At 37.3% G+C, this 25,805-nt stretch overlaps 1 protein-coding gene across 12 annotated transcripts in view; it reads right to left on the bottom strand.

The window, feature by feature from the left end:
* The window catches only part of TRIP12 (thyroid hormone receptor interactor 12), a 140,546-nt gene that overhangs the window by 86,784 nt on the left and 27,957 nt on the right, over nucleotides 1–25,805 (bottom strand). For all 12 annotated transcript variants that reach the window (XM_040639494.1, XM_040639437.1, XM_040639447.1 and 9 more), the window contains exon 2: nucleotides 13,473–13,619. In XM_040639494.1, coding sequence (XP_040495428.1) covers nucleotides 13,473–13,570 — 98 coding nt within the window. In that variant the 5' untranslated portion in view covers nucleotides 13,571–13,619. The remainder of the gene's footprint in view (nucleotides 1–13,472; nucleotides 13,620–25,805) is intronic.

Raw genomic sequence — 25,805 nt, 5'->3', positions numbered from 1 at the left:
CATTAGATTTACACAGCAATTAAAAAAAGAGCATGCATTTATATATACCCAGAAAAGCTGGTGTTACAGAGGTGAGAGATAATAACGTTAAAGATGCAACTATTTTAATTCAGAGCCAACATCCATCCTTCATGTAAATAACATTAAGAGAGCATATTCTAATAAGAATGATAAAGTTTCATTAATACCAAAGCTGTTTACTTTGTTAAAAAAATTCTTTAAAGGCTTTCATTCTGAACATCACCTCAAAGGAACTGAGAAATAAAGTCACTGAAACCTCACATGACGATTCTAATTGAATCTGTAAGGATGCCACACAGTTCTTAACATAACATACAAGTTCCACCATTTCTTCAAAAAGATGCTCTAAGGTTTCTCGTCTCTTATTTTTTTCTTCCATTTTTCCAGAGGAGTTCAATACTGGAGTCTTGAAAGAAGATATGAAATTAGCTTCTCAATAAAAAGAAATATTTTTGGATCTGTAATATCATTTTCGTTTTTAAGATTTTAATATAGGACAGGCTAGCACTTTCTAAAGACTTACTAGTATAGACCAACTACTTAAAAACTCTAGGTCAGTCTTTTCAAGTGTCTTAGTCTTGACTGTAGTAATGAATAAGCATTTTTCAAGGTACATATTATAGTTTTTCTGAGTGTATCCAAGCTGAACCTTCTAAGATTTATCCACTGTGATTTAGTTTGCATTTTTCCTAGATATTCTTCCACTGCAGACTGACATTATGTTAACCCATGAGTTTCCTATTAGAGAGATTTTATTTCTAGAAACTGATTTTGTTTCTGTAACGTTTTTACTAACAGATCTGAGAGTTCTATTTAAAAAAAAAGAAATGAAACTGAGTAAATTTTCAAGTCATCCTAATTACTTTTTGAAAGGTGTAATGTTCTGTTTTCAGGGTACATGACTTAATATCCATAGAACAATACCTATAAATTATGTCATTCAGGTTCTCTATATTCTTGCTTCAGTCAAGTTTGCTAAGGATTAATTTTTTAATTGAATCACAACCTCTACTTCATTATAAAATTTAAAATATCCGTTGTTGTATTCCTTGATTATAATTTTAAAATCATTTTTAAAAAAACTTTATCCAGAGTTAGACTACTTGGCGGTAACATTCAACTAAATATCCAGATGGCAATCTTAAAAAATGTTTATTATAATATATTCCTAGTTAATAACTAGGGGATGGGGGAGGGAATTCATTCTCTTTGTCAACAGAATCTGACCAACATCAACCCAATGCTGACAGCGCTGTAGAGGCAGCAGCCCTCCCCTTTTTACCCCAAATAAATTGTTCCTGGCTCTTGAACACATCTAACTTTATAGCCACTTAAATCAACTCCTGAATTTCTACTGTCCTTACACCTTCAATGACCTAAAGGATTTATGAGGTAAATACTCTAAATACTCAATATCTGATAATGAAAGAAAAAAAAAATCCACCCATCTTAGAAATTGAAACTCACAAAACTAGCTTAAAACCAACAATGCCCATATTGACCTGATTGCACCTTTCCAAAAATTAAGTGTAACACTGTCGCTGAAGACTGGTTAAAAACATTTCAAAATATTAAATACTGATCACTACTGTCCTTCCACCTATTGTTTAGCAGGGTCTTAATACATTTTCTGTCAAGGGTAGTAAATACTTTTGGTTTTGTGGGCAATACTAGGTGTCACATAAGCAGGTATAAACAATATGTAAACGAATGAGCATGGCTATGTACCAAGTTTTATACACAAGAACAGGCAGGAAGCTGGGTCTGTCCCACGGGTCATACATAGTTTTCCAATCCTTGGCTTACCACAAGAGAGCGGGCAACCAGATGGTACCATGAAGAAACAATATGGGGCCTCCCAAAGTGGGGCTCTGTTTTATTATGCCCATTTATAAATTACTGATGCTCAGAATACTGTAAAGTAAATGTCCATAAATTAATAGCGCCCAATCTAGAATAGCCAATTAGGGTATCACAGGATTCAACACTCAACAAGCCTTGATGGCTTTTAGCTCATTTCACCAATTCCCTCATTTATCAGACCTTAATGCTCAACATTAATTTTTATTAAAAAGCATAATCTAAGACCTAGTAAAATTTATAGCCACTACAAATCAAATTTGCAAAAATACAGTAAAAATTCATGACAAACTCTTTTAGATAGCAGCAGAATGAGCCCATTTAGTAAATTACAGCCCAAGGATAGGTGGATAAGTGGGTGGGTGTATATTCAGGAGCTTTTATATCATCCTATGGATATTCCTGGCAGAAAAAAAAATCTCACTTTCTGCAAAATCACTCACTAAAAATAACCAGGCTAATGGTGAAAATAAGATTGGGCACAGAGCACGCAAACCTATGTTATTTCATAATCATGTTCTAACAAAAACATCACCAATTTTAAGGATTTAATCTCCACTAACATTTGCACCAATAATCAGAGCTGGCCCACTCTTTGGAATCTTGTTTTTGTACATTCCCCCTTTAAGTGTGAATTTTTAAAGGCACTTTCTCTTAAGACCAGCGTCAACAAAATTAAAAATACGATTCCGGGGGATGCTTTCCAGTGAATGGTTTTGAGCTTCCTTCGAGCATTCAACAGTGCAAAGTGTAGTGGTTCTGGAAGTCACTGAACTAGCTATTTCTTGCACAAAGTGATTTCTGTAAATCATTTCTGTAAGATTTTCAAGCTTTTTCGTAAGATCTTCATTAGATAAGATTACCAAATCTTCCACGCTAATTCAAAGTCTATTCCATTTCAGTTCATACATTAACACTGTAGGAAAAACTGCCTATGAACCAGTACTACCTTCCAGGTTATACTGACATCATTTCCCTATTTAGCAAGTGTATGTGGGCCAACTCACATTAAAGAAACCCAGATTACAACAGAACAGACTAATCAACTCTGGGTTATATGCTTTTAAGACTCAAATGTCTCTTGTTGACTTTTAGGCAAATCACAGCTGATTGCCCCTTCTAGATACTTCAATTTACTTTTACTACTATTTAATAAAATACTTGGTAGTCCAAAGGGTTAAAAACCATCTCTAATCCAGAGGACAGCTAAGAAAGGATAAAATCTTATATCAAAGAGCTCATTCTTGTCTGAATGGCAGGTAAAATGAGTGGCTAGTTATAAGTAACCAGTTAATACTCTACAACACAGGTCTTAAATTTTGTTTGAAATTAATTTTCACGCCAGACATATTCACAGTTCAAAAACATGTACATACTATCAAAACATAAACGATCTGGGGCTTAATTAAATCTCCAAATTTGTTTTTTGTATATGTATACAGATGTGCATGCATTTTTATGCTTTTATATTTTATATACACGATTAACAGTACAATTGTCTTCTAAAAATTAAATGCTTTGTTTATAATGTTCATAAGTTAAATGAATGTTTTAAATAAGTCACTGATTTTCAATAATCAGGGTGGAAAGTTCATTTAAATTACTTTAAACAAAACACTCACTAATGTTCTCAGCAAAATGTACTGTTTTCCTATTTTCAATCACAAAACAAAAGCTGATTAGTCTGACCAATGTTCCTATGTTTAGTTACGGCAAAATGCTAGCCCAGTGGATTCTGTAATTTACAGTAAAGAACTCCTTTTTTATAAAGCAATGTTTTAAACATTAGTGGTTCTCCCTCTAGGGAACATTTTGAAAACATATTAGGGAACTGGGTGCTATTGCCACTTAGCAGATGTGGACTAGAGATTAAAAAAAAAAAGAAAAAAAAAGTCATGCAATATACAGAACAGTCAGACAAAATGAAAATTGTCCCAAGAACCAGAGATTTCGAGTAGCCTTGGTAATACATGAAAACCTTATGAAAAAACTTGAAATCTGGCCATGATATAGGTAAAATACATACTCATAATTTCTCAGCTTATATTTGTTTTGCATGGTTTTTATATACATCAATTTCTCCAGTAATCCATGGGAATCAACAAAAGATACATTTTTTGCAGCTTTACCAAGGGCCATGTATCATTCTGGAGAAGTCTACAATGAAAACGCTACTTATGGCATTTAAGTATGTTGCTGTAGCTGTCAGGTTCAATAAATTCAAAAACAGACGCATACACTGTCATCTTGTGTCAATGCACCCAAGCATTTACCTACTGAAATAATCTTATTTTGTTACCAGTTGTTTTCCTTTTATTTGTTTATTTTTACCCTTATAAAATGCAGGTACATTACATATATTTAGAAACATCTTATGTTTCTAAACCGTTTAGGCAGGTATGTTGTATTTCTTAATTCATCTCATGCTAACAAAGGGACATCATAATAAAAATGTTTACATTATATGATACACATTATAGAGTGGGAGCATTAGATCAACAGAACAGAGTTGAGAACTACTGTAACAAGCTACTCATTTCAACAGATTCGTTAGGTTTGCCAACTCAAATATATGCAAGTCATGACAAGGCATATAAATATGGATAACACAGTTGAGTTCCTGTCCTCAAACAGGTCAGTGCCTCATAAAACAAAGTGATCTACCAGGTGCTATAAAGTTCCCAACAAAGGGAGAAATTACAACTAGCAGGAGAATACAGGCTTTATAGACTACATGGATTTAAACCACACCCTGAAGAATGAAAAGCTGAAGAAAAAGAACATTTGAGTCAAAAGCAGAGTAAAGGCAAAAGACAGAGGCAGGAAAATATGAAACCCACATGGCACCTGGCAAATGATATGAATTTCCCTGAGCACAGAGCTACATTAGGAAACAAGGTTGAAAGGACAGGCTAGGGCTTAAATGCCTTTTCAAAAGATACAGATTTTGTCCTTTGATAACAGTCTGCAGTAGGAGACTGACAGTGTTAGAAACAGCAAGGCAAAAGCAAAAATTCTATTATGTTCAACAACCCAAGTAATACTGAGGATGGGTGAATAAACTACAGTACGTACTTTACTGTGTACAGAAACAAGGCAAGGGATTGAATGTAATCAAAACTGTGGAAAAAGATACGCCCCCCCAAAAGAGAACCATACAGCTCAATATACCTTCACCCCCCACATTTCACAAAGGAGCTGGGTAAGGAATATAAACACCAAGGTAATCCAAAGTAAATCAGTGATTAGTGACAGGATAGTGATGCAGTGTTAAGTATTTCATAAGGTAGACTGGCTTTTATCACTACCTGAGTAAAAACTTACTAAGATGACCCCAGTATACATACTTTTAAGGTGTGATTATGCGATAAACATTACATTTACTTTTAAATGCATTATCCCACTTAATCCTCAAAAGACACCAAGGTAGGTCTATTTCCATTTTGAAGCTGCAGGAAATGAGGCCGGCACCAAAATCACCTGGCCCCTTAGGCAGGAATGCTCAGGCATTCTGACTCTCTAAATATGAAACCCTGCAGCTATACCTAGGGACTCCGGGTCAAAGGAAAAGGCCTGCATCTACAGCTATGAAATTTTTCCTATCCCTGCTGGTATTTCTCTCCCTAACTGTACACATGTCAAATTAAATGGCTTAAGGCTTTGCAAATGATATACAAGAAAAATGGGAAAAGTATGTTGAAAAAGAAACCCTCCTTTCTTTTGCTTTCCCTATTACCAAGAAACAGCCTTCCAGGCGCGACTGCTGTTCAACTATGGAAGGAGCATTTGTCTATATTCCTTTTTCCATTCACACCCATACTCTTCTAGGAAAGCATTCCGATACTGAGAAAGCACTTGTAAAAACTGGTGTGTGGAACATCAGATTCCCTCAATGGGAGGGACAGAAGAATCAGTTAAGGATATGAAGCCTCAGTTAAGGATATGAAATAATCTATGGCAGCTGACATCTTACAGGTTTCCAATATGTGTATCATGTGATTTTTAAAACACAATCTCACACTTAGTGATTAAAGCAAAAAAATCTACACTGCAAAGAAATGTACAAAACATGTAAGAGATGATTTTGTTGGTCCAAGAAAGAACTTAACACGGGTAACTATTAAGAATCCTATGTGTGAAACCTCCAACTACAAAAGTAGCCTCCGCTCATCCTTAGGCCAAGTGCAACCGTTGGTCACTGTTTAACACAACACGTTAAATCTTGCCTCCCAGCCAATGGCCTGGGGGGACAGACCTGCTTTCTCAGCATTACCAAAACAATGCTAGAAGTGAAAAAAGTGTACTTGGTTGGGTGGCTAAAAGTCAAAGCACCTAATTATTGCAGTAAGATTCACCATTACTGAAAGGAGCAAGTTAACCAGTTACCTGGCTAACTCTACTGTACGTTTTTATAAAAGTGGTTTCAATTTAGTCCTAAGAAATAATGAGGTCATTTTCACACCACACTACCCGTGTCTCCCATTAACATGCTCATCCTCCCAAAGAGGATAAAGCTTGAACTTCCACCTGCCTTAGCAAAGGTCAGGATAAAAAAAGAGACAGAAGGTACCCACAAAAACAGAACATAAAAAAGGTATCCATACTGGTGAATTAAGTAGGAGAACGAAGAAAATACACCATACCCATAGCTATGTTGCACCAAGCAGAATTTCGGGAAGGAAACAAATGGTCTGTTGTAGACATGGGAGTAAGAATTAAAAAAAATGTTTCAACAGCCTTTGACAGTTATAATGTGCAGTTTACAAATATTCTATTTCTCCTCTGACCAGAACACATGGCAGGGTGGCACTTGCCCAACTACTTGGAAGTTATGTGCAGCCACACAACTTGTTCTGTCAAGGGAATGTGAACAGAAATGAATCCCTTCTGGGGGAAACCTTGGAGAGCCAGAGGGCAATTCCCCCCACTCTCTTGCCAGAGCAATCGACAGGAATCCCTGAATGTGCAGACATAGAGCAGAGCCAGCAGCCCACCCAGGACGGACACTGTTCTGGTGGCTAGATTGTTAAACACAAGAATCATTTAGCATTTGTTCCTGCAGCATACTCTCACCCACTCTGTTATGCAGGCCATTCGACCCTGACCTACTTCAACTCTGCCTTCACTCCAATCATCTTTTCGTGACCATTTCCATAAAAGATGGTCACATTTCTGTGCCTAGAAATGCCAAGGAAGTAAACCTTATTTCGAACCCACACTACTGTTTGTTGAACACCAAAAACTTTAGAGCAAAGTAGCAAGTGGCACAAAAAATGAGAAAATCTGCACGCTCTAAGTAACTAATGACACCACACATCAAGTAGAGACAAATATTGCTGACATGTACCACCTGCTTTGCAACTACTTCTTCAGCCTTCAGAGCCTAAATCAATGAGGTCATCGCTAGAAATGTTTCTCACCTGACTCTGATAATCCCCTACATGCCCATTTCCCCCACTGAGTTGCAACAGCTTGTAATAAAGGCTTTCTACTCTCATTTTTATAACTACCCTCTAGCACGGTACTTACTAGCATGGCGTTCTACAAATGGATGAATACAATCTTATCCTGAGTTTGGATTACAAGTACATTAAGGCAGGACAGGACTCTTTAAAGCCAAAGGAGGCTTTATTAAAATAATACACATGTGGGGCACCTGAGCAGCTCAGCTGGTTGGGCATTTGACTCTTGATTTCAGCTCAGCTGGTAATCTCAAGGCCGTGGGATTGAGCCCCACGTTGGGCTCCAAGCTCAGGGCAGAGTCTGCCTGTGGTTCTCTCTCCCTCCCTCTGTCCCTCCCCCTGCTTGTGTGCGCCCTCTCTCTCAAATAAATAAATAAATAAATAAATAAAATCTTTAAAATAACACATATCTCCAGATTCAAAAACAGCTAAACAATCAAATCTAGAGAAGAGTCAACATAGTTCTAAAGAACTAAGAACTCAAACTTGCCAGAACTTTAATACACACATAATGATGTATTTGCTTTTCTCTGCCTGTCCATCTTCTTCCCTAAGGCAGGAGATGTGCAGTTGGCAACTTCAGATTTACATCTTCTCCTCGCTAGCCAGAAGGAGAAAGCTTCCAGTTTGAATCACGCGAACACCCCCGTCCCACCAATGAGCCCAGAAAAATGGAGGACTGCAGATTTTCCCAGCTTGGGCAAAAGACTAGGCAATGGGCAACCACAAGCAGAGTATGATCATGTTGGAAAAAAATAACTACCATTCAAACCACAGGGGTGAAGAACTGATGGAGATAATTACACAAAAGAGGGTTACTGTTACAAGAGGGGCTCACATCAGCTCAGCGACTTTAAAGGTCCGCTCTACTGTACAGTGGTACGAAGGGAGATTCGCAACACATACAAACTTATTGGTATGCTTATGTCAAAAAATATTCTCTCATTCCTTAAACCTATTTTTCTAATATTTAACCTCATTACTACAGAAACACCAATAAAATAAAATTAATGTGATTTTTCCCCCTTATCAAATTAACAAGGTGAAAATAACATGAACAGAATGATGAGAAAAAGCACTCTTTTTCCTGATGGTGACAAATAATGGGTGAAAAAAGTTGACCACGTGTGAAACAAGCTGACCATGAAAAACTCCCTTTGACCAAATGATTTCACCTCTGGGAACTCATTCTTAAGAGACACCTGAAATACAAACATTTAAGCATGAGCAACAACTCTCCCACCAATTAACTATCCAAAAACTAAAAAGTAATTTTGGAAAATGTTATATATTGATTCAGTAAGTCGAGTGGCCATTTGTAAAACAATTACCAAAAAAAAAAAAAAAAAGCTGTTAGGATGCTAGGTTTAAAAAAAACAAACAAAAAAAGGATCTAAAACTGTATTTATAGTGTAATCAGCTACATGCTAAATTGTATTTTCAAGACAGATAAAAATCAAAATGTTAACACAAACTGATCTCTGGATATTCATGTTCTTTTTTGTGCTTTTCTGTATCATATCCAATTGAAACCAAAACACCAATCTATTTACTTTCTGTACAATTCACACTGGCTAAAAAAAAAGTCCCTGCTCTGGCAATGTTAACAAAAATTATTACCTATAGATCTCATAACTGAGTTTTTACTTCATAAAAAGTAATTTAAACTTTGCATACAAATTTTTTTAATGGGGCTGGGGAGGTGGAGTGGACTGGATTCAAGCATCAAAAAATCTGACAGAGAGGGGTGATGGCACAGTGGGTTAAGCATCTGACTCTTGATTTCGGCTCAGGGTCGAGGACTGCATCAGGCTCAGTGCTAGACATGGAGCCTGCTTAAGATTCTCTTTTCCCTCTCTCCCTGCAACCTCCCCCCTCCCCCAGCTCTCCCTCTTAAAAAAAAAATCTGACAGAACAGAGAAGAGAACAGATCAGCTATAGCCCAAAAAACTATAGAAGGGAAAGAAAGAAATCATAGAGGAGGAAGAACTCTAGAGTTCATTTATGGATAGAGAACAAGGATAGGGGAAAACAGAGCAGAGCAAATAATCAGGGGAGATGAAATATATACCAAAGATCCTAATTTCTATTAGCTTAAGGATAAATGAAAACTATTCTTCTAAAAAGAAAAGAAAAGGTAAGTGACCTTGATTTGGGGGAAGGGAAGGAATGGTCACAGGAAGGAAGCTATGCAAAGAAAACACCCTGATGCAAATTTGAAAAAAAAAAAAGAGTAAATTTTAAAAAATGAACGAATTTAAAAATTTTAGGAGGGAAAAACTGCTACTTAAGTCCTCAACTGAATGAGCTAATATTCTTCCATTATACATACTTCATACCCTCCTCCAAGTCCTTTATCATATGGATTAAGTGGTTTGTGCAGTAAAAACAGATCAGCATAATGAAAATAATCAGTGACTTTAGAGTCAAGTGGTTGGAAATCAGGTCCTGAGTCTACACACTAGCTGCGTAAAGTTGAGCAAACTACCACACTCAGAGAATGGGCTTACGTACTCATTAGCACACACAGCTTCTGTGAGTCCCTACTGAAAGAACACGTATAAAAAATTTTAACTTAAAACACATCAACAGTGCACTGTTGTTGTGGATGCTGTTATTACCATGAGTTGAATCACTGTATCACTGAGTACATTTTCTTTTCTTTTTTTTTAAGATTGTATTTATTTATTTGACAGAGAGAGCACAAGCAGGCGGAAGAGCAGGCAGCGGGGGAAAAAGGCTTCCCGCCAAGCAGAGAGAGCAGGGTCCACAGGGGGCTCGATCCCAGACCCTGAGATCATGACCTGAGCCAAGGCAGACGCTTAACCTACCCCACCATGAGAACATTTTCAAGATCAGGTCTACTTTTGAATCAAAAGCTGACAATAACAGCATTTTACTTAGGTATCAACACAAGTCAGATAAAGAGAATGGAAATTACAGCTGTAATTGCTCCCTCCCAACTTATCTCAGTCCTCTCTTTCTCACCCCCAGAATCACCAGAGAGGTTTCTTAGAGGCTAGATCACTTCCAGTATAGCACACTCTACAGGGGTTTCAGTGTCAGCCTGGGCTTTGATAAAAAGGTCCTTTCCAGGTTCGAGAGTCTACCATGAGCCAAGAATCAAGCTAAGAAGAGAAAATAAAATTCGAATGAACAAACATCTCCTAATTTGCATTCTTAAGTCAAACTGGTAAGATTTTTTGGCTAATATTCTAAATTTGTATGTCCTGATCATAATTATACTTATCCACAAAAAGGAGGAAAAACATATGTATTCAGAGTTATTACTAAATTACGGTACAGCCACACAATGGAACATAAAGACTTAAAAAGTTACGTCCTTTAAACAATTTTAGGGACAGAGCAAACGACACAAATGATACTGGGTTTTTTAAAGGTGGGGGGTAGGACTTGGTCCTCTTTTGTGTGCTAGTTTTGCTAGGAAATGTTTTTTGAAATCATGCAAGAGCTGAAACTTTAAAAAACGAAACAGGCTACATTACTGAAAGGGAGAAGGGATTAAAGTACAAAAGCGCTCATTATACTCTGCTTTATATTCTTTGGCATGTTTTCTGCCATTGCAAACGCATTTTTAAATTTTATACTTATCCTTCACAATTGAGCGTATTACTGAAGTATGGGTGGCAATGTCATATTAGTTTCAGGTGTACAACACAGTGATCTAACTAGTCTATACATTACTCAGTGCTCACCACGGTAAGTGTAGTCACCATCTGTCAACAAACAGTATTACAACATTATTGACTATATTCCCTAGGCTGTACTTTTCACATCTGTGACTTATTTTAATACTGAAAGTTTGAACTTTTAATCCCCTTCACCTACTTCACCTATCCTGCCACCCACCCCTCTCCCCTCTGGCAACTATCAATTTATTCTCTGTATGAGTCTGTTTCTGTTTTTAGTTGTTTTCCTTTTAGATTACACATGTAAGTGAAATCATATGGTATTTGTCTTTCTCTGACTGACTGAATTCAATTAGCACAATTCCCTCTAGCTCCATCCATGCTGTTGCAAATGGCAAGATTTCTTTTTTTTTTCTTTTATGGCTGAGTATTATTCCACTGTATACATACACCACATCTTCTTGATCCATCATTCTAATGATGGGTGCTTAGGTTGCTTCCATAACTTGGCTACTATAAATAACACTGAAATAAACAGAGGAGTGCATATACTTTTAAGAATTAGTGTTCTTGTTTTCTTTGGGTAAATACCCAGCAGAATTACCGAATTGCATGGTATTTCTATTTTTAATTTTTTGAGGAACCTACATACTGTTTTCCACAGTTGCTGCATCAACTGAACATATGACTGACAGACTTAAAGCAAATAAACTATGGCAAAAGTGTGCCAATCTACAAATCAAATCACAGTTCCATCTTGATTACAACTTTATTAGTTATTTAAACTAATACACATCTTAATAACCAATATTAACCACTTCCATTTCTATTTCCTGCTCATATTTTTAAAAAAACATAAAACAATAAAATATTTAACACCAACATATAGAAAAAGATAATGGTGCTGAAACATCTCTGGATTTTAGAACCAGGATACCTGTACAAAGAACAAAATGTTCGTCAGTCACGTGCAGGAGTTCAAGTAGAACCTGAGTATTACTATGTAAAACCGCAGTTGTGTAAAAGGTTCAAGTTACATACTGATTTTTTAAAAAAATTTTAAGTAATCTCTATGCCAACATGGGGCTCGAACTCAATGACACTGAGATCAAGAGTCACATGCTCTACCGGCTGAGCCAGTACTCCCAAAATGGTACAAGTACTTGTGTGTAAACACATGCACATATAGGCACATATATTCATGCAGTAAAGACGACTAAGGAAACTATGCCAACGTTAACAGTGGTTACATCTGAATTTTTAGGATGTTTTCCTTTACACTCTTCTATGTTTTCCAAATTTTCTAAAATAAACACGCAAGGTTTTTATAATGGAAGAGGGATATTTTTTAATCAACAGATAAATAAAGTGGGGCTGCTACGAAGAATAATCTGAATGTAAAAAAGTAAAAAACAAGTTCAGAACAGAACTCTGTACTAAGCACCGTGCCACCAGTGTAGCACACATTGCTGAAGTTAACCGACAGCCTTATGACAGGGATATCCCCCCACTGTGTGGACTAAGAACCTGAGGTCTCCTAAAAGATAGAACAAAGGACACACAGCTATTTAAGGGCAGAGACAGTCACTGCACAGAATGCTGTTCTAGTCCAAAGTCCACATGCTCAACTACTAAAATAGCCTGACATCAACAGGAGACGTTGATATACTCTTTACATTTGACATTCAGGTTTTTTAATATAATTTACTAGACAATATATACATGGTAATGCCTCCAAATGTTGTATCAGGTAATCGTATTAGGATCTTGCCATTACTGATTGCAAGCTAAACAAGGGTCGGAGAACTAGGCCTTGCAAAGTGAAGTTCAGAGTATTTTATATATAAAATGACAGTCCTTGTCTAAATTAGACAAGGAATTTTCCATTCCAGAGAATGCATCTGATTCTTCACACTACCTCCTATACGAGGACTCCGACTACAAATCTGCTGAACAGCAGACCGCTACGAAAATGATGAGGAAGTTATGTGCCCAAAAAGTCAGGCTGCCTCACCGGGCTGTCAGCATCCATATGCTGTCAAACAATAAGAGGGGGAAAAAACTCAAAAGCTACATATCAGAACGCAAGATCTTAAAACAAATGAAGCTTCCTTTCAGTAAAGTAAATAAAGACACGCAGAAAGAAAGGCACCACAAACGATCGATCGAAAGCCATGCTATAGCACATGTGTAAGAGCGAAGAGAAAGGGCAAACCGAACAGGACATACCATATGTTCATGACCCTTAACTTAGATTTCTGATAATGTCAATGACTGACAACTATTTTTTGAGCCTAGCACATTTCAGAAATGATGAAAGAACTGCTTTGAACTCCAGTTTTATTTGTGTAACTTGGCTCAAAAATTAGGAAAAAATTACCCATTTGTAGTGAACCATTTAAGTTTTTGTCCTCATAAGCAGGTTTTTAAAAATGCTTTTTTTCACCAATGACTTTTCAAATTACCATCAAATACATACCTTCCTCCTATTGAGTCGTCTTGTGGTTGGGCCCCGGCAGTGTTCCTCTGTGAACGTCGCAGTGACCCCCCTGGATTGTTATTAGGCCGGTTGGACATTGGCACCTCTCTCTTGAAGGGACATACCCTTTCTAGACACTACCATTCACTAAAAGGGAAAAAAATGAGAAAAAATATCAGCTATATGTGGTACAACACAGAAACCAAATGAAGGGCACCAAAGATGAAGGGGAAATTTTATGTAAATTATCTGTACAGCCTTCACTGATGCTACATTGTCTTATTTGAAATCTGATTAGTATATTGGAACATGTCAGAAATATACCAAATTCAAGGCATTTGGTCCAAAATCCAGCACATAAAATTAACAGATTTCACATGGAAGACCCAGGAAATTCTCAAAGAAAACAAAGCACAAGCAGAAATTTATCTTTACTTCTCCATTTCCTGTGGTGTGTAAGAAAGGACACTGCACCCAACACCAGAATACCTTGGCTCAAGTCCTGTGACAGAGCAGGTATTAAAGGAGTCTGCCTTTGTACAAACCAGAGCCTCCAGCCTCCAACTACTCAGCCACAAAATAAACAACAACACATGCCTACTTCACAGTACTGCTGTGAATAACAAATGCCATCATAAATACAAAAGAAACCGTAAAACTATGGAGAAATGAGGAGAAAGCGGCTCAAGTACAGTGAACTGAGAAATGGTCCCAGATATGCTAGATTTCAACATCAGCTATGCTGGCTGTGACCTTGCACAAGACACTTCATCTCTAGATTTCATTTACCTCTTCCGTGAAATCAGTATATCACCTATCTTAAAGAGTTGTTAGAAACTGAGAGCACAGTTCGTAAGTATAACAATTTATATCAAAACACGATTCTTAATCAATGTGAAGTTTCTAGAAGAAATTTAATTATTATACAGAAAAAAAATGCTCATACTCAAAGAAAACCGGTTCAACTGATAAATAGGCCAATATTACTATCATAGAAAGAATCACAATTTGTATAAATCAAATCTTGACAATTTTTCTTAAGTCTCCACTCAAACTCCAAGTAGAGTTCTTTAATTCTACTTACTGGGGAGGGAAGAGAACGAATGTGACATTACAGGAACTGGTGCTAAAAGAGAATGCAAGTTAATCATGACTAAATCTATTACTGGATTTTGTTTTAAGAGATTCCATGCCCTATAACAGGAAGTGGGTTTTCTTTTGAGTTACAGGTTGACCTAAATCAGTAGAAAAGGATTGTTTCTGTCACATATGACCACATCATCATCAATTAATATACTAATAAACAAACTCTGGTGAGAAAGTTCAAATTACTAACGTAATTACCATCACTTTTAGAAAGAAAAAACAGGAAATAGTTTGAAAACAACGAGAAAGAGAAAAATTAAATTTACATGTACCGATATGGAAAGATTTCCCCCAAGATATGTTAGAGGGTAAACAGTATAAAACGCCCAGCTGTCTATATGTATATTTAAAAGGCCGCGTATGTATCCTTATATATTGTCTACACATTGCAAACTGATGGAAGGATTCATAAAACAGACTTTGTTAATAATACTGCCTGCCGTTGAGGGCGCCTGGATGGCTCAGTCGGTTAAGCGTCTGCCTTCTCGGCTCAGGTCTTGATCTCAGGGTCCTAGGATCAGTCCCACATTGGGCTTCCTGCTCAGCAGAGAGCCTGCTTCTCCCTCTCCCTCTGCCTGCCACTCCCCCTGCTTGGACTCCACCCCTCCCCCAGTCAAATAAATAAATAAATAAAATCTTAAAAAAAAAAAAAATACTGCCTGCCATTGAGAAAGAGGGACCTGGGGTCTGAAGTCTGCGATGAAAGGAGTCATTTTTATTATCTACCTTTTGTAAGCTATAGGGTAGGTCACTCGGTAGAGGAGTTAGAAATGCAGGGCTCTGGAGTTTAACTGCCTCTGGCTGAGTTTGAATCCTGACATCACACACAACTTGTTCTCTGTGCTTCTGTCTACCAAATGGGGATAAAGAACTTACCTCACAGGGCAGTTGGAAGGATTAAATGAGAAATCCACGCAAACCACGTGACACAGTGCCTCTGATATTGCAAAGGCTCTGCACATGTTAACTATTACTGTTATTACTATCAACACTTATTCAGAAGAAAAGAATACTTGTGGCAAAACAACATATTGAGGGAGACTTCACCATAAAAACCACTGTCAAGGTGAGTCTTACATTTCTAGAAATATAGTTTTAAAGTGAATTTTGCCAGAAACACAGCAGTGTTTTTAATTAAGGACGAGCTTCACAATAACCTAGGAAGCTTTGTCAAAATATGAATGCCTGGCCTCTGCCCTCAGAGATTCCGATTCTGTGGGTGCAAAACTGGAGACATTTTAAAAGACTCTCCTGGTTGTAGTGCATCCGAGAATAACTGCACCCTATTACAGAATTCAATAAAAGCCATTCTATCTCAGAATTCATCCAAGAAGCTTTACCAATTCAAACATCACAGTGCCATTTCACTTGGTCCCTAAACAGCATGGATATAGGAAAACAGCATGATACTGCTGTTTTCACTTTGAAAAGCAAAGACTATTATTAAATAAGTTTGGTCGATCTCACCTGCCTATTTCCTGCTACTAAATGCATACTGCCTGTCACGGGGTGTTAAGTCATTCAAATGAGTCTAAGTCACACTGGTTATTCTGACCTTAGTTACGGAAGTAATCTAAATAACACTCCCAACATCTTCAGAGCTTGTCCACCAGCACCGTTATCAGCCCACGGCCTGCTCATGGATAATTCTTGAGATTTAAGAGAGAAAGGGTGACAAGTAAGAAAACACTTATTTACCAAAGTGCCACCTGTTTTTAAAGTATAAGTTGATTTTTTTTTTTAAGATTTTATTTTTAAGTAATCTCTACACCCAACATGGGACTTGAACTCTCAACAAGATCAGGAGTTGCATGGTCCACTGACTGAGTCAGCCAGGTATCACCTAAGTTGATCTTTAAGGAAGGAGGCCAGGCTCTGTTAAACTTTGCAGTTTAAAACCCCAAAAAGTAAATGTAAGATTAACATATGATACATACAGGACCACCCCCTCTGCCAGGTTACCAATAAATCCAAAGCTGCAAGGGACCCACCAGGAAGACCAAGTTCAACTCTTTACATTACAGACAAATTCAAAAAAGTTCAAGTCTCTGAATCCTGATAATGAGGAGATCTATCCCTCCTGGAGATCACCACCACCTCAACTTCAACCAAATTTAAACTCCTCTTTGGCTCCAGGTAAGAGCCCAAAAGTTTTTACTGTGCAATGATTTTCCCTTCTTGTTATATGAATATTCAGTACTTTCTTAACTTATTACTTATGCCTAATGTATTTTACTAATTAAATTTTAAAACACACACGAGGGGCGCCTGGGTGGCTCAGCCGCTAAGCATCTGCCTTCGGCTCAGGTCATGATCCCAGGGTGCTGGCATCGAGCCCCGCACTGGGCTCCCTGCTCAGCGGGAAGCCTGCTTCTCCCTCTCACACTCCCCTTGCTTGTGCTCCCTCTCTCGCTGTCTCTCTCTGTAAAATAAATAAATAAAATCTTTAAAAATTAAATAAATAAATAAAACACACGAGTTATACCAACAGAAAAACTGCATTTGTAGAATTTGTGTTTTAATAACCTGAAATGAATACGAACTCAAAAGACTCCTTCTTCATATTGAAACTAGAAGTTTTAAGTCCAGCCTATTATAACCCTAACTATCAAGTCCTAAAACATACTATACTCTTCTATCACCTTCATTTCTGTGAAAATAATCACCAAACTTTTTTCACAGAAAACTTCTGATATTAATTCCTAAAGAACCGAAATAAAACAGATGGCATACAGGACTCTGAACTCAATAGGAGAAGCATAAAAACACTAATGGGTATGTTCGAGACTAAAACTCTTGACTTTGTTCACAGCTAAGTGTCCCAGGTTAAATACCATTTGAATTTTATGTGAAAAAGTATTTAGTTCTTCAGGCAGACAGAACTTTTTCAGGAAAAACAGAACAGCATATTAACCTACAAATAAAAATTCATTCTTAAAATTTTATAAAAATGATATACTTTCAAACAAACTTCAACTGCAGTCATCTTGGAAACTGATTTTCTTTCTAATTTTGTAATTCAAAAAAAATCAAAGAAGCGAGGTTAAGGCTAGGGGAAAAAACTTAAAAAAAATTCAACCATTCATTTAGTGTAAAACTCAGAACACCAAGAGAAGCAGATTGCAAAAATTAACTTTAGGATGTGGTAGTTCTTCCTCATCAAATGGCCAAGTATGAAAGGAATAATACCACAGACGTTAGTTAGTACTTATGCAGAATTTTTATCACATGAAGGACATTTGATAGATTGGAAAACGGATCTCCAATTTAGTAATGCAGAACGGAGTCATGAATAGCCCCAAAGTGAACTAATGTAATCACTACCTTTTACCTATTTGAGAGGCAACACTGAAAACCAAAAAAACACTGCATTATTTCCCGGTAAAGATAATAACATCAAAAAAAGCTAACACTTATATCCACACACGGTGTCTGCAGAAAAGTCTCCAGCTTCCACAACTGACACTGAAAGTGAATTTATCTACTGTCCCCCACCCCCATTTCTTACGTCCTCTATTTAGACGTGGTCCTCCAAAGGAGACTTAGTTTGGCTTCAGATTCTGAAACTAGACTTTAATCACAACGGTAATAAACACAACTGCATAACACGTTACTCCCGTTTATTCTATTAAACAAAATATAAATGTGCCAATGAGCCTTATAAACCACTTTACTATTCCTATTTTGCAAATAAGGGAAGTGTTACAAAATTAAGTAGCCTGCATGCAACAAGATATGGCATCTGGACTTTCAGACTGCAAGTAATGGCATCCAGAACTGCAAATGTGAACTTCATACACTACATCCCCCCCACACAAAAAAAGTCTATAGACTTAGAAGCAAGAATGGTAAGTTAAACATCCCAGTGGTAGTATTAAACAACTCCACAATAAAATGGCATAGAAGTCACCCTTGTTTACAAAAGAAGTCATTTTTGCATAAGTAAGAATGTCAAGGACTTCAAAGACTACCTTTGAAACAGTTATGAATAACCTTTCAGCTTCCCTAAGAGCAAGGGGTTGAGAGGTGCTCAGAGACAGGAAACAAAGGAGGAAGAGCCACTGGGTACAGGGAAAAGGGTCAAGTGACTTGAGAATTGGGTCAGCTAAGTGTTTATTTCAATTCAGAGGCATCAAAACCAATCCAGCGTCACGATGGAATACTGAATGTTGTACAACACATAAAAGTAGTATTTTCAAATTATATATTTTAACACTAGAAAACAATATTTAGTGGGAAAATGCAGGTTTTAAAATAAAAACAATTACAGGTAACGTTTACTCTGTGCTTACCATGCACCAAGCTAAGCGCCTTTTCATCTAATTTCTACAGCAACCTCACAAAAAATAGGTACTGGAAATTACCTTCCTTCAGAGAAACTGTGGAACTTAGTTAAAATAATCCTAACACCAAGAGGCCAACAGGTAAATGGGCCACATTCACAGATTTGACCTGAAGTCCATGCCCTTTAGGACTATGTTACATGGCCAAACAAACAAAAATAATTATACGTTTACCTTTTTTAAAGAGTCAAACATTAGCAAACCATGACATTCCAAGCCTGGAGCAGATCCTGAAGATTCTAATCCTTTCACAGTTCTTTGAAAAAAATCAGTTTAGCTGACCAATCCGTAAATGAATTGTGAGAAAATGCACTAAACGATCCAAGAAGCAGTATCAAAGGTGATATTGTAAACAGAGAAAAGGTGACTTAATTTTGCCCTCACCAGACGGAGAGGGGCCAGCTTAAAGAGACAGAGGAATGAGAAGGGCAGCGAGGAATGAGGAAGTCACAGTGGAGGAACGCTGAGTAGGTCATTAGCGCTCAAACACAAGATCTGGGAAGAACTTGGACCTAGAAACAAGCCCAATCTGTATCATACAGGGCCTAAAACTCAAAATTTTGCATTTAAGATCTACAGATATCGAGGCGGATCAACTATTAAGCTACCACATAGACAAATGAGGGTCTGATAATGGAAGGTGGAATGAAGAGATGGTAGTCAAACACCGAAACTTGTAAAATCTACACAATCAGAAAAGAGAACATAGGTCTGTGGTTATCGGACTTGAGCATGTACAGGAGTAAGAACACTACCCTAAAAGGCGGCTCAAGTTTCCTGCTCTGTTGACAAGGGTTAAGAACAGTGATCTAAAACACGTAAAGACAGCATATCCTTCCAATGTCAAAAGTAACAGCATTTAACAGGCTCACCCAGGAATTAATTTTCTAGGAAAGAACAGCATTAACTTTGCTATATACTACTGTTGAGGGGTTCGGACAATGAACTCACATGTTGCCTTGCAGATCTGTGTCTGGTGGAAATACAAATAACTTCTACAACAGCTGACAAGGTAACCCCAAAGACCGCAGTTTGCCGCACCGGGTGGCATCAGTAATCTTATTCTACAAGTCTTTATTAAATTTCCTATAAATATCCAGTTCCCCAAATGTTTTTTTTTTTAAGCCAGCTTTACCCTAACAGGTCCCCCCCCTTCATTAATTAGTGAGCTAATAAAATCTTTACTATGTGTTCATTCTATAGTTTTAAGTTATGCTTTTAACTCCAGAAAAATCATACAAGAGATGGTAGTAACATTACCAAATAAAACATATAGGGCAGAAAAATAAAGTTCTAATGCCAAGTGCCCAGTCTGACTTATTATGTAGGACATCTAGGTAAAGAGTTCCAGTATACAGATGGAAATAAATATCTAGAATTAAGGAGTTAAGTGAACACATAGATGAGAAAAATCATCAATGTGCAGAAGGTAAGTGAAACCAAGATAATCAAGGAGATTTCACTTCCCCAATGAAACATACGCAGATTAAGAGAACAGACCCAGGATGAAACCTTAGGAAACACTGAAATCGAAGGAAAACAGAAAAGGAAGAATCCAGTTGAGCAGCATCAAAGACTCATCTGAAGTATGAGGAATAAATATTGAAGCTATAAAACAAAACAAAAAGTATGGTGGAAAAATCAGGAAGGTGGTAATGCAGACACTGAGAGGAATAAGATAGGCAGAGTTCAAAGGTCACAGAAAGGACAGACACACAAGACTGAGAAGTGCCCATCAGATTTGGGAAGGAGAATGTATGGTTAATGGACAGTAAACACTAAATGCTGGGCTATGAAGAGGACGAAGAGAGAACCGACAAAGTACGGCAGGCAGGTTTGACAAGGGCCACAAGGGCAGGAACGTGTATGATTTTCCTTCCTTAAAAAAAGTAAGTCTTGAACATGTTTATGTACTTAAGGGACAATCTTACTAAAAGGGCTGGAAATGGAGTATAGTTTCCTACACGAAGAAAAAGAGAATCAAGAGCATAAGCCTCAGATGATAAGAAAGGTACATCGATCTCCGAGGCAAGAGAAGATAAATGAAAGCAAGGAAGTGCATGCCTAGCTGGACTGAATCTGTAACTACTAACATGTACAAGAAAAATAAGAGAAATGGAGATTTCAAAGAGCTTCCCTACTGGAGAACAGGGAATTGCGCATACTTTGAACAAGAAAGACCACCTGGCAGCACTAAGAACCTACCTGAAAAGAAACCATAAGCTTGAGTGTCAATCCACACCTGATGTGATTATCTCATTCACGCAACAGGAAATCCTCATCCAAAGAGTCAACTGCTCAAGAGCACACATCTATTTAGGGACATAGCAGCTCTCCAGAATGCCAGTGGAAAGGACACTTTCCATTATGCCATTCTACTCCAAAACACCAATTCAACCACTTTGCTTATTGACTTGTTGACAGCTGATCCATTTACAGAGGGGCAAACAGAATACACCTGACCCACCAGCCTCTGAACTCTGAATAATTTCTATACTATACATTCATTTACAAAGTACAAATGAGAAACTAAAGTGCCTACAACACACACTTAATCTTTTAAGTGTCACCCAACATTTACCAACGAAATTCAACACTGGGCACACAACCTGATGCCAACGCCCACATTTTACAACTGTAATATGCCTTGAGAATCTACCTTACGTGCCCATCTGGTAAAGTCAATGAGATTAATTTTGGCATTATTTTCACAAAGTATATTATTCAGCAGGACCTGAGATTCACAACTGACTCTGTTAATACATTAATTAGCATATAACAGAGACTCCAGTATTTCTTGGGTCTAAGTGCACTTGTTTCAAAAGATTTTTGGATGTAACCCAGACACTTACATTTATCTCCTAGAAATAGGAGACAGCATGGTAAAGGTTCTTTTTATTTCCCTTCCTGAAATCAAGCAAAATGAATAAAAGCTTAAAAATTCATAATAAGAAAATCCCATTTATAATGAAACCAGAAGAAAACACGACTACACCCTAAATCATGGAAGGCCAGTTGCCAGATATAATAAAATCTATAATAAGAAAAAAATCTATACCAAAAACAGGAAAGAGGTAAAGACCACAGAGTTTTTAAAGAAGAAAAAGGTAAGAAGAATATCTTAAGGGTTCCTATCAATGACCCCTTGCTTGAAAAAACTAAGAACTACAGAGCAAGGGCAACAAAAGATGAAGTACCTCCTCCTTACGGGCCAGTCTCACAAGCCGGACAGCAAGGGAGGCCTGGCTACTAAAAAGGAGGCCGGAGCCCACTTGCCTTTAACAGCACCCTGATAACCAAGACAAAAAACAGCCTAGAACCAGGAGAGAGAAGCACGTAAGGGAAACAGCAACTCCAAAATTAAGATCAGCTGGGCAAACAATCACTGAACCACCAAGCCAAAGGGAGCACAATGGCTCTGCACCCAGATGATCCGCTCTGCTCAAAGGGAGAATAACCAAAAGCAAAATTGGAAATTAACTGCGGGGCAGAGGAAGAAATTCAAATTGGCAAAACAACTGAAGGAGACAAAAAAGGACATGATTAATAAAAGAAACAGAAGAAAAAATAACACTATTGCACAATTTTAAAAGTAGATTATAAAACAGGAAGACAACCCTAAGATTTTGAGATGCAAAATGCTCTATGCACTACACATGGAACTACCGTCAAGATTTTGTTAATAAGCAAAAAGGCAGGTACAGAATGCTGGGCACAGAATACATCTACATATATAATTTTGTGAAAGTAAGTAATCACTGGCTTAAATATTACCTACAGAGAATACATTAAAAAAACAACAACAACTTTAAATCATCTACCTTGTTAGGACAGGACCCTTTGAGGCCTTTTACATTTTGAACCATGTACCTATTTCCCTATTCAAATAATTCTTTACGCAATTACATATGCTGTAATTGTACTCTACAGAAGATGACACTTTGTGGGTAAAAATAACCAAAATATATATATATATATATATATATGTGTATATATATATGAAAACACTAGCCATTTTTAGATTATTTTCTCATTTTCATTTTTTAAATCATGTGGTCTCATTACTAAAAACTTCAGAAAAATTCAAAAGCATTATTTTCAAAGGTGTCTATACTCCATATACATATTTAAAAAAAAAAAAAAGTAATTTCGCAATCCAAATCCTTTTTCCAAGAAAATGGGAGTTCTTACTACCTAAAACACATACCACAGAAAATGACACACTGAAACAGCCAGAGATCTGGTACCCATCACTGCACCGAAAGTCTATTTTGTGGAATACTGAACTATGATCGATTTATCAAGAACAGATTCAATCTAGCCCGGCTACTTCTAAAATAGAGAGCACCTCATTCCCTAATACGAATCCTGTCTTAGCTCCTATCACTTGTAAAATCCTTCAAAACACTAACTGCACTTAATAGAGTGTTTCCTTCTAGTTGTTAAAGTCTCAAGGATTAGAGAGTAGAGTCAGCAAGTTTTAGCTCATGTGCCAAAGATGGCTCATAGACTCAGTTTTAAGAGGTCTCAATCCTGCTGGCTACCATAATTAGCCAGTCGATGGGTGGGGGTAGGTCAGCTTATCACTAGCATTTTTAGTACATCCTCTTAAAGACGTTCTTTTCCACCTACCCAGGAATGAAGAGACAAAAGGGAAAGGTTATGTACTAGTCTCTAAAATCTGATTCTGCTCTAAATTTTGTAATACTCTAACCTAACATTTATTTTAGCTTTTCTTAAATGGAGTATATTGTGTAAATTCTTCCTTATAAAGACTTAGTAACACCACGATCACACAGTGATAATCAAAAGAGAAGAGCTACTGAGACAGGGAGGAAGGAATTGGTAAAATGCCTCTCTGCACCAAGGGACAGAACGATGCCTGCTGGATAAGAATCACAGTTCTTGAAAGTAAAACACAAAATATCCTGTAGTTTACAGCAAGGTGCTCCCGATGGACAAAAACAATTTTATGTTTGGTAAATGACCTTTAGAGCATAGGGACACACGTAATAAGGCAATTACTTTCAAAATATTTTTTTCAATACATGTTGTCACTGCTGCAAACTCCACCATAATAATGAAATCAAAGTGGTTAATTTCTTTAACACTGCTTGTGTTTGAAAGTCAACCTAACCTTCCTTCCAACAACAAAAAATATTTCAACACTGTGATAATCATGGAACGGTACCAACTTCTTGAAGCAACAATATGTAACCTGTAATCAACAGCATCCGGGAGAATTTTCAGGAACAAATATTACTAAGTTTGTGGTTAGGCTCAAGGAAAAGAAAACTAAAAAATGTAACTCAAAGTTGAAGAGACAAGATACACACTATAACTTTAATATAAGGTAGAACAATGCATAGCACCAAATTTTTGTTTAAAATTATGTCACAGGAATTGTATCTAAATTTGGAAATAGTCTCTAGAAAATATTTTTCAAAAGTTAAAAAAAAAACCCTCACATTTAGAATGTCATATACTCTACAGACCAGTGCCCCACATTTCTACAAATAGTGGCATTTTTACTAAAAATAAGTCTAATGACTGTGTCTACAATGAGCCAGAACATGTAACAAACCTATAGCCAAGAAAAATATTAAAGCTGTTGCTCCCAAACCTAAGGTTTGGTTTTTTTTTCATATAGATTCCTGGGCCCTATCAGAATGGGGGTAAAGGGAAATCGAGCTGATTTTTTTTTTTTAAAGCTCCTTACATTATTCTAGTATCAGCTAGGTTTCAGAACTGACACAGGTTTCACCATTTGTTTGCTATCATTTCCTATCACCAAATCCTCTGCAATCTTTACAGGACTCTCCTCCATCCCATAATTAAAAACTGCCACTCATCTTCTTAGAATCCAGCAATTCCACTTCTAGGAATCTTTTGGGAATCTAACCTAAAGAAGCACTTGCACAAGTACACAAGGATATGTGTAGTCAAGATGCTAGCTGCAGTACATCATGGAGGATAACTGGAGAGACTCCAAACGATCTCAGTAGGGAACAGTTAAATAAGCACACTGTAGCAAGTCTACAGCATGCTTAGAGGTCCTAAAAACAGAGGTAGATTTGTACATACTGCACTCCTATGAAGGGCAGACCTTAGTTAATTCCCTCAACAAATATTTGCGAGCCTTGACAGGCATCAACAGACATAATCTTTGCCTGGATGGAGCTCATGCTCAATTGGGAAGACAAAAAATAATCAAGCTATTTGCACATTGTTCTAAGTGCCATGGAAGATGGAACAGGAGAAAAATAGGACGAAGTAGAGAATAACAGGAAGTGGGAAGGAAAAAGCTACTTTAGGCTGACTCACCAGGTAATACCTCTCTGAAGAGATATTTTTAAGTTGAGACCAGAGGACAAGAATGAAAAGGGGTGGGGGTTCTATGTATTTATCTGTACATATATGTAAGGAAAAAAAAAATCCAGAAAAATATACCTAAATGTCAACAGTAGAGAAGAGAGGGAAGCTTGGAAAGAGCACCTATTTCTTTTATCAGTTCGAATTCTGGCTCTACCATAAACGTTAGCTGGGAGAAATCTGTTACTTATCAAAGGCTTAATTTCCTCATCTATAAAATGAAGATAAGTAGATCTCATTATGTTAATAAAATTAACTGAAAGTAAAACACTTAGAAAATACAGTAAGCACGGGCACCTGGGTGGCTCAGTCTGTTAAGCATCTGACTCGATTTTGGCACAGGTCATGATCTCAGGATTGTGAGAACAAACCCTGCATTGGGCTCTGCACTGAGCATGGAGCCTGCTTAGGACTCTCTCTCTCTCTCTCTCTCTCTGCCCCACCCACACTCTCCCCCAGTCTGGCACACATG

This window comes from Ursus maritimus, unplaced genomic scaffold (genome assembly GCF_017311325.1).
Source record: "Ursus maritimus isolate PB19 unplaced genomic scaffold, ASM1731132v1 scaffold_1, whole genome shotgun sequence".
NCBI classification, from domain to species: Eukaryota; Metazoa; Chordata; class Mammalia; order Carnivora; family Ursidae; genus Ursus; species Ursus maritimus.
Note: the sequence above shows the minus strand (reverse complement) of the source record. Positions and strands in the feature narration are given on the sequence as shown.